Source organism: Cucurbita maxima, unplaced genomic scaffold, assembly GCF_002738345.1.
Source record: "Cucurbita maxima cultivar Rimu unplaced genomic scaffold, Cmax_1.0 Cma_Scf00012, whole genome shotgun sequence".
In the NCBI taxonomy this organism is placed as follows: domain Eukaryota; kingdom Viridiplantae; phylum Streptophyta; class Magnoliopsida; order Cucurbitales; family Cucurbitaceae; genus Cucurbita; species Cucurbita maxima.
Genome location: NW_019272028.1, coordinates 668965 through 678692, shown reverse-complemented (window position 1 = coordinate 678692; position 9728 = coordinate 668965). Strand labels below are relative to the sequence as shown.

Sequence of the window (9728 nt, the reverse complement as noted above, 5' to 3'; positions counted from 1 at the left end):
CTCCCAACAATCCTGATTTTTTTTTTTTTTTTTTTTTTGTACCACATACTTAGGTGGGTTTAACCTATGGTTATGACATTGCAATTTTTCTTATTTATAGTTGAAGCATATAGTTTAGCGGCCCATCAGTGGGTTAGTCTACCTTCATTGAATCAAAGAAGGAAGTTTGGCTGGAGTATCCTTAAATCATAAAATTTTTGCAATTGGTGGTGGAATTGGAATTGAATGCTTCTCAGAAGTATAAATATCCGATTTAGGCGCTCGAAGGTGGATCCAAGCTCCATCCATGAGACATGAGGTATCTTTCTGTCTTTTAGAATGTATCATCACAAACGCTAGATGAGAGTTTGAAACTTTAACTTAGAGAAAGGCTATTGAAGTCTCAACCAATGGGAATTGCTGCTTGGTGTCTCTGAAGCAAGGAAACGGTGTTGCGAAATTCAAGACTATTGTTCTTAGCTTCTCCCATTAGTTTATGCTTCGGTGGTCTATAAACATGGAACTCTAGGAAAGGGTACGTCATTTCAGTCGTTGTAGCCATATAAAACAACTTATTTCATGATTGAAAGTAATTTTTCATTCTTATGCCAAGCTTTTAAACCTGTATCTCGCAGGTGGTGTGTTACAAAGAGGACCGAGTTTGGGGGTTAGTCAACCCCACAGCATTCGGCAAAAGATGCTTTTTCTCTGCCGTCGTTTTGTAAGTTTAGCAATTTATGGGCGTTTGGGGACTAGTATTATGCATTATGTTAAATAAAAGTAAATAATGTACATAAGAAATTAAAAATATTGATGTGAATTGTCGTAAAAAGTTAGGTAGGATCGCGATGGATGAGGGGAGAAGCTTAATGGGCTGTTTGTTTGCAGGCTTGTAGCTATTCTCCCTTCTAGGGATATTCTTAACTTACTCTGGGCGCAGAAAAAAAGAAAAAGAATCTAGTGTCACTATGAGGTGGGATATTTTCTTACCACTGTTTATAATTAATTGCATTCCAGACTCTCAAATCACTTTAATTACTAGCGATGTTATCTTAAATGAGTAATACTATTTTGTTTTGTTTGAAGATATAATTTTTGTGGGTTTAATAAAGAGGCATGGTTGAAGAGGTTGGAGCACTGGAATGTGAAATCAAGGTTTTGTCAAGCAGAGGCGTGAAGGTTTGTGACTTTCTCCGATAACTACTTCGTAATTTCCTTATTAAGATATTTTAGAGAGTAAAAAAAAGGTTACTTCGAGAAATTTTATCGAGGAGATTTAAACAATTTGTTAGAGAGAGAACGACCGGTTGGCTAGAGAAAATAGTTTAGACAGTTATTTTAATGAGAAAAAAGTTGAAGCTTTAGAGGGGGAACTAAAGAAAATATTTTGGGGAGCATATAAGTTGGAAAGCAAGATATATAAGAGCGAGAAAGGAAAGGGAGAAAAAATCACATGAAGGGAAACTAAGTCTTAAGAGTGAAGGAATATTTATAGTGTTTTATAAAATCATGGGTAAACAATTCTAACTTTTAAAATAGTATCTAAATTCTATTTTTTTTTTCTTCAACTAGAATAAAATTGTAATTAAACTTTTAAACTTTATAAAAAAATTAAAAGTTAGAAAGATTATCAAAAACATTTTTTTTTAAAATGAATTCAAAGTTGAGAGTATTACAATTTGAACTATCCTCAGCTTTGCTCACTTGGAAAATTGAAAGGTGATAGTTACTTATATTTGTTTGGACAACCATTTGATTTCTTTTTTTATTTTCCACTTTCTCAAGGAAAATCTTGCGTTTTTAGTCATTTTACAAAAACTATGTTTTTATAGTTTTCAAAACTTGGACATGTTTTCTTTTTTTTTTTCTTTTTTTTTCTTTTTTTTTTTTTGAGAACATACTTTAAAAAGTGGGTTGAAGTAGAATTTATTAGTTTAATTTTTTGAACAAATGTTTTCAGATAATCTATTTGTTTTTGTATTTTTTTACTTTTGGATTCTTAATAAAAAAAAAATTATAAATCGGGACTTTTGGGTTATTTATGCTATAGATATTTGATAGATCGTGTAGCTAAGGCTGACTGATAATCTTTTTTTTTTCTTTTTTTTTTTTCTTTTTTTTTATGCATACTTCCTCACCATTTCTATAATATACAAATGCATCTAAATGCTTAGCCAAATTTTATAAAAAAAAAAATTCGAAATTTGAAAAATAAAACATGTATTTAAAAACTAGTTTTTGAAATTTGGCATTGCTTTTAATTATTTTTGAAATATAGATATCAATGTGAAGGAACATATGTGTAATTAGTGTTTATATGCTATCATTTAAAAAAATAAATAAGGATTCAATTTGATAAACTATTTTTTGGTGTATAAAAAATGAGACTAACTATTTCCATTAATTGGTTATCCATTTTTTACCTATATTTTCAAGATTAGAATAATAGTTTTAAAAAACCTTTTAGAAAGATAATCCAAAAAAATAAATAACTTTTTAAACTAAATACCAAAATCTTATTTGATAACCATTTAATTTTTTTAAAATTAAATTTATAAATACTTCCATTTTCTAGTTGTCTTTTACTTTTTAAGTCTACTTTTGTCTTTACGTTTTAAGTCTACTTTTGTCTTTACATTTTAGGCTTCTAGTTTTGTTTTTAAGCTTGTTTTTAAAAACCAAATCCAGCTTTGAAAATTCATTTTGATTTTAAAATTTAATTAAGAATTCAATTTTTTTCCTTAGATACCCCTGATAGATTGGGAATAAATAAACTTAAGTTTTAAAAATCAAAACAAAAAACAAAAATCTAAATGATTATCAAATGTGGTCAAATGGTTTAATAAAGGGTTTTATTATGGAAGTATGAAAATAAACACATTTTTTTATTAGAAAAAACATACGGTAGTCAATAAAAGCTTTTAACATGTTCTCTTTTTAACAAACGTCCCTTTTCTATGCCACTTTGTCAATGATTCTCTCCATAACCTTTATCCGTCTTAAAATTTTTCCCATTCCAAGTACTTTTATCCCATAATTTTTCTTTCCCGCGATCTTCAAGAAGAAAATGATATCATATTTATTTTGCTTTAAAATTTTAAAAACACAAAAATCTAAAGGATTTTAACAAACATGCCTAATTTTTGTTTATGAAAATAAAACAATAAATAGATTAAAAAACATTATCAAAGACAATACCTCTCCATTTTAATTATAAAATGATTTACCCTGCTGCTTTCAAACATGGATTGGTCATATAAGATGGTGAGCCACCCTACTAATATGATGTGGACCAATTTGGACTCCGACCGTTTGTTTCCAAAAACTGAGGCAGCCGGTGGCCGTCTCTTTATTAGTAACTATCACATACAAATAACTATAATAAAAGAGAGGAAAGCAATTAAAGAAATCTTTTATCAAAAGGATAAATTAAAGAAATCAATCCACAAAAAAAGTATAGGTACCAGGTTGATTAAACCCTCGTTGTCTAAACCACGTTCCGGTAGAGAGACAGTGGACAAAAAAAGAATGACGGAAATCAGAAATCTGCAAACCTTGATCTTCAAAAAGTTTTATAAGGATCATCACCTGATTCCGTGGAACGCTGGCAAGACAGCAATCAGGGGGTCGCCATAGCCAACAGCTTCTGCAAACCATTAATAAAATTTCAGTAAACTTCAGGTTGAACTAGTTAAGACTTTGAGGAACGCCATAAATATAGTAAGATTTTACACTCCACATTTTCTAAAAATAAGAGTATCAAGTCAACTGATTTTCATTCTTAAGATATCATGTGACACTTTCTTAACAGTCTGAATAAACAGAATATCGTATGTACCTCCTTCCTTGAAGAGAACCCTCAATACTTCTCCATCCACATTTGACTGCTCAACAATGAATTGAGGATAAAAATTAGCATTACCATCAATGGATGTTATGGAGGTCTCGCACAAAAATATTGCATTGAAAGGTTCATATGTACCTTTACAGGAAGTTCGGTGCCAAACTGATCGACGTATCCAATTACTTGTCCTTCCTTTATTACATCATTCTGTGCATGAAAGAAGCCGCCAATTCATAAACTAATGTGGTTTGCTAAAATTTGATACAAATGTAAAACTAAAATCGGGAAATAAGGTTCTGAAAAGTCGTAAACATGTTAGGATGACTGAGGTTAGTTAGATCATTAATGGGCCTGGAAGTACATAGTTTAATGGGCCGGGTTGTGTTCCAGTTAATCTAAAGAACTGAACAAGCAGGTAAAAAAAAAAACTTTCTTATTATTCGATCCGGACTATCCAAGGTTTTCCAATTAAAGTCACGAGATCCTCTTCCCGTAATTCAACAGTTTGAAAGTTAAAGTGTCATCGAAGATAAGCAGGCTTGAAAGCAATACCTCTTTGCAGATCGGAGGCTGCTTTTTTCCTTTTATTGTCCTGCCCGTTAGGAATGATCCAACCTAATGAAAGCAAGAGCCAAATTATAATTAATAGGATTTCTCAGATTTTGCAGTTCTTCTTTTTAGATTACGCAGAACCTTACACATTAATGCATCACATACCGTAGGAGAAGAAACCAGAACATATCCTTTTGTTCCAGATGCCTCCAAAGCTGCTAGCTTCAACGACTTCTCCACGGGAACATTGGTAAAAGGAGTTGTTTTCTCTGGAGAAGGTTTCAGAGGTTCTAGTGCAGTAGCAGCTGACTCAACCATGGGTTCAGAAGGAATCGGCGGAGGTACTATTGGAGAAAGGGCAGACAGAGGAGTTTTTACGACTCCAAGATTCCGCTTCAAATGCATTTCAAACTCTCCAACCTGTAGTAGATAGCGGAAGGTTAGTCAATACATGTATAAATTGACTCACCTACAACTTTATGTCCCTGAAACTTAGTCCAAGGCTAAGCAAAGTGATTCAAACAACCGCAAAATCAAGAATTTTTTCGTTGGTTGAACCATGTGATGTATATCAATATAATATATATAAGAGTCTCTTGTACAATGTTCCTTTCATTCTCATGAAAATCATGATATTACGTGAAGAATAATCTGAAAAAACTATTCACGTGGCTGTTCAAATAAAAAAGAAACATTGCACGAAATTGGAGTTTCAATACACCTTTAGTTTTAGTTCAGCAATCTCGGTTTCATCACAGACCTCCAGCACCAATGCCTGGTGATTTCAAAGAGTAGATAAGTTAGTTAAATTCACACGGATAGAATGAAATATCCAAAGAAAACGTTATAATTAATCAACTTTCATTTGAACCCCAAAAAGACAAACAAACAAATAACTTCATGGGAGTGTTGGTGAAACTTGACAACCCCAAGTCACTAAAGTGTATAAAAGAAAGAAAGAAAGGAAAGAAGGCCCAAGTGACGAAAATATTTGAGTTAGAAAATGTACGCGTGAAACTGAGGATTTACATTTCATTTTAAAAAGATAAAACACTTTTTTTTTTTCTTGTTGGTTGAGATTAATCAGGACCTGAGGCAAAAATATGAATACAAGTGATGTAAATATTTCAAAGTGTGAAGAAAATTATTCCCGTCATAGTAAGAAAAAATAGCTTCAGGTGATGGTGCATCAATCTTGATGAAGAGAGGAGACAAACTTCAATGAAAAATTGGCTGGTGCAGATATTTTGGAGGAAGAGATGCCGGCACCCTGGAAATTCTGGATATGAAGTCGACAGAGGTAGATTTATCTTTGAGTTCTCCTTTGTTGGACTAGATTCTCCAAAAACAATGAAGACAAGGGGTTTCTCGATCTAACTGGATACTACCGAAAGTTTGTGGCCAAACATAGTACCGTCGCATTTCCCCTAATAACAACAGTTGATGAAAGATATTTTTGGCTGGAATGAGGAGCACAACGGGCTTTTGAAACATTGAATTAGGCCATGGTGAATGTTCCGGTGTTAGGCCTTCTAGATTTTACACAGCCTACGGTTGTCCTTCGCAAAGCACTGACAAATACACTCACAAGTAAAAGAAGAAAACATTTCTTTGAAACATTGGGAATAATTCCAAGGCCTATTATGTTTCAGCAGGTGGCTATGACACTCTAATTCTGTACCATATTGCAAGTTCTATAACATGCGTATATAAACCATGAAGGAGAAGCTCATAACATGTGAATTTCAGTAACTTTCACGAAAAAAGAAGTTTCAGATGAAGTTCTAATGTTTACTAATGAAGAGGGATGCCCAATGAAAAGTGCCTTCTTTTCATGAGGAAACAAACAGAAACAGAAGATTAAGTTTGAACTCACTTCAAGTCCATCAGGAAAAGTTGTATTCGCTGCAGGCTTTTTCTGCGCTGAACCTCGGAGTACACTATCTGTCAGTAACAAGTAGAAGGTATAAAAGCCAATACGAATGTGACTGGATAGTTCAATCAATGCCTATCCATATTTTCAGTGGAAAATGTATAGAATGATTAATAATGATAGTTTGAAGAGAAATATAATAGTAAAGTTACAACTAAGAAACCAAAATAGCTCAACACAGATGAAACACATGCACTACTCGTGCATAATTAAGACATCTTTGATAGGGGAATTTTAATCATTTGGTAATGCCACGTCAACTAAGGGGAATTTTAAATTTTCTGCATGGGTTGCATAGAATGGGGACCAATAGCCCAAGAATAAGGAATCATTTTGGGCTGAGAGAGAATTTCTGCACAAAAAGGGAAGTAAGCAACAAGGGTTGGTAGGGAGAGTTGGATTTGGGAGACAGCATGACTTGAATTTCTTTCTGATACGTGTCCTTAAAACCAGATTATACATCTACCTTTCTTCTTAATGCAATAGAAATATGGTCATTATTTTACCCAACTGAGCCTAGACGAATGAGTTTATAAATTAAAAAAGATGATGCATAACTATCAAACAAATTACTACATCAATAGCTAGCATTAAAAAAGCAGAATATTTGCAGGAACACTTGCTGCTGTAATGGATAAGAACAGCTAACGCATGTACAGTCAGAGGAAGAACGGACTTTAATAACAGGACACAACCATACTGAACCTTCAAGGACAGTAGAGCTTACCATTGGGTTTAGCAGTTTCAGAAACGTCTGGCGTCTTTGTGCACAATACCACCGTTCTCTTCTGGTTTGTTGGAATATAGATTGGCTTGCCAAAAACTGATAGTCCTCGAATGCACGACTTGTTAATATTACACACAGAAATTTTACTTGGTTTTTCAATTAACTGCAGACGTGAACCACCTGCAAAATCTGAAATCACACAGAATAATATACACATTTTAGATTCTCGTGGTGAGTGATTACTTAAGCTAATCTGTGACAAATAAAGTGAAAAATCGGGAAAACTATAGAAGAAGAATAGAAGTTTGATGTAATTCCGGAGATACAGTGAAGTTATCTACGTTATGTATCCTGGAAACAGATGGTGACAATAAGCGCGGCAATCAATTTTGAACGGTTTGTTTTTTAAAAAATAAAACAAAACAAGGAAGCGTGAAAATGTTAGAATCTCAAGAACCTCATTAAAATGCGATAACGAACCTTTTCTTCACAATTTTCATCCTCAGGCTACTGATAACCAAAGGCCGAAAGCAAACTACTATCTCTAAATCCACAAAACTAAATTGCTAAATAAGGTATGCTGCCTGCAACCATACCAAGACTACCTAAAGAGAATTCAAGAGAGGCATATATCTTCTTTAACTAATCATAAAGGATTTCTTTCACAATACAAAGAATTACGTACAATGACTGAAGAAAATCCTACGCCGTCGATTATCATATCTCAAAATAACTAAACAATCAAACAAATCGAACACTAGATCTGGAAATGCTACACTACACTCCATTTCTAAAATGAAAATTCACCGTTGGAGGAGCTCGGCTCACTCGTAAATCAACATTGCAATTATACTCAATCAACATCAAACATACAATAATCAGTTTTCAAATTAACATTACAGAAAAGGAGGAAAAGCTCGCGACAGTCAATAAAAGTCTAAATCACTGAACAAAGCAACCAGACAAGTGAAACAAACGAAAATTACATACAAGGACAGAGATAGGGGGAGAGAGAGAGAGAGAGAGAGACTTACAGTGAAAGGATCGAAGCGTAACGGAGGACTCCATGGAGAAGAGTGAGAGGTGAACTCGAACTCAGCGGAGGAAGAGACAGAAAGTAGAGCAAACAAAGAGAAGAGAAAAGCTGCAAAGTTGTGCGGAGATGCGGAGGCAAACTCGAGAGAGAAGAAAGGAGCTATAGAGTTGTGAATTGTGATTCGCGCCCTTCGAAGTTGTTAAGCTTTGAAGTTTCCGCTCATATTCATTAGTTTCTCCGTTTATCTGAGCTTCTTCCCTCATTTAGCCGAGTAATGATCAGGTGCCTGCGGCCACAGGGTCTTAATATGTATCCTCAGGCCGCAACTGAGATCCGATTCGGCCCGTCTCGTGGTTTCAAAAGCCCATTTCGAGCTATTGGGCATACGACGAATATCAAATCCACAAAATTTATAAATATTTTTTCTTTATTGTTTTAAAATTTCAACTTACCGACAGAAAGGTTTAACTTACGATTATTACAATTTTTATTATCATTTTCTATCAACTGTAATATATATATATATTGTTTTAATTTCAATTTTAAATACAAAACTTGAAATACATTGTTTGATAAATTAATCTAGGTTCGATATTTTAATTACATTTACGTCAGTACATAATTTAAAATATTATATAAGTTAATTATTTAACATATTATATAATAATTAATTCTATATATTTACATGCATGTATTAAAAATATTCTAAAATAATGATCGACTCCCTTATCTATTAATTATTTTTTTTTTCAAAGAATGTTATTTTAGGGAATCATCATGAGTTTATAATCAAATAATATTATCACCATTGGTGTGAGATCTTTTAGGAAACCCAAAGTAAAACTACGAGAGCTTATCCTTAAAATAGACAATATCATATCATTGCGGAGAATCGTGTTTGTCTAACATGGTATTAGAGTCATGCCTCTAAACTTAGTCATGTCAATAAAATCTTCAAATATGGAACAAAAAGTAGTGTGAGACTCGAAAGCATAATAAAAAATGACTAAAGGAGGCTTGATTCAGCGTTGATTACGGACATTTTTACGGGAAAAAAATGGTGAGAGAAAAATAATTATTAAAAAGAAAAAAAAGAGAGTGAGGCAATCTGAAGAAGTAAACTGGGAAGTTGGGTGGTCCAACTCCAATTCATTTAACGACTTGTCGATGTGCTTGACAATTAATTAATTTTTTTTTAATTTTAATTTTTCTTCAAAGTCAGTAACAAACTTGACCAAACTTTGGTTAATGCGATTGTGGTTCGCCAATCCATTCCTCAACCTTCCACTTCCTTTTTCACCATGCCTTTCACTTGCTTCCTTTCAAAGACTCCCAACGGTTCTCACACGATTCACCGCCATATCTTTACTTTTACCCTATACTTTTCATTTTAGTTTATTTTAATCCAACCCAATAATATTTTTAGCTCATATGGTTTCAAAAGGTATATTTTGGTCCAAAAGTGACTATTTTACTTTATTTTTTCTATCATAATTTTAGTTAGACACTTCACTTACTAAATTACTGGTATATAGCAATTATTTTGTATATATACAGTTTATGTTTAAATTTAACAAACAGGGATCAAATTTATTACCTGCAGTAAAAAAAAATCAAAATGAACTGCAGTAAAAAAAAAAAAAAAAAAAAAAAAAAA

General features: G+C 33.0%; 1 protein-coding gene and 1 long non-coding RNA gene across 2 annotated transcripts in view; one reads left to right on the top strand and one right to left on the bottom strand.

Moving 5' to 3' along the window:
- LOC111487799 overlaps positions 1-1540 on the top strand; it is a 4579-nt gene extending 3039 nt beyond the window's left edge. Inside the window, exons 5-8 of the long non-coding RNA XR_002719111.1 lie at positions 101-298; positions 365-514; positions 615-952; positions 1066-1540. This is a non-coding gene — a long non-coding RNA (uncharacterized LOC111487799). The remainder of the gene's footprint in view (positions 1-100; positions 299-364; positions 515-614; positions 953-1065) is intronic.
- A 1835-nt stretch (positions 1541-3375) lies between these two features.
- Positions 3376-8309, bottom strand: LOC111487634. Its single transcript, XM_023135110.1, has 9 exons — positions 8070-8309; positions 7036-7224; positions 6252-6319; positions 5097-5150; positions 4541-4795; positions 4376-4438; positions 3962-4030; positions 3818-3863; positions 3376-3625 (listed from the first exon to the last, which is right to left on the bottom strand). Exons 1-9 carry the CDS (start codon positions 8101-8103, stop codon positions 3564-3566), a joined length of 840 nt encoding a protein of 279 aa, XP_022990878.1. The 5' UTR covers positions 8104-8309; the 3' UTR covers positions 3376-3563.
- Between the last annotated feature and the right edge of the window lie 1419 nt (positions 8310-9728).

Coding starts and splice junctions, on each gene's coding strand:
- LOC111487634 (XM_023135110.1), bottom strand. CDS start 8,103: ATGGAGTCCTCCGTTACGCTTCGATCCTTTCACT. Junction 7,225..8,069: donor TACGCTTCGATCCTTTCACT/GTAAGTCTCTCT, acceptor GTGTGATTTCAG/ATTTTGCAGGTGGTTCACGT. Junction 3,864..3,961: donor GCACCGAACTTCCTGTAAAG/GTACATATGAAC, acceptor ATTGTTGAGCAG/TCAAATGTGGATGGAGAAGT.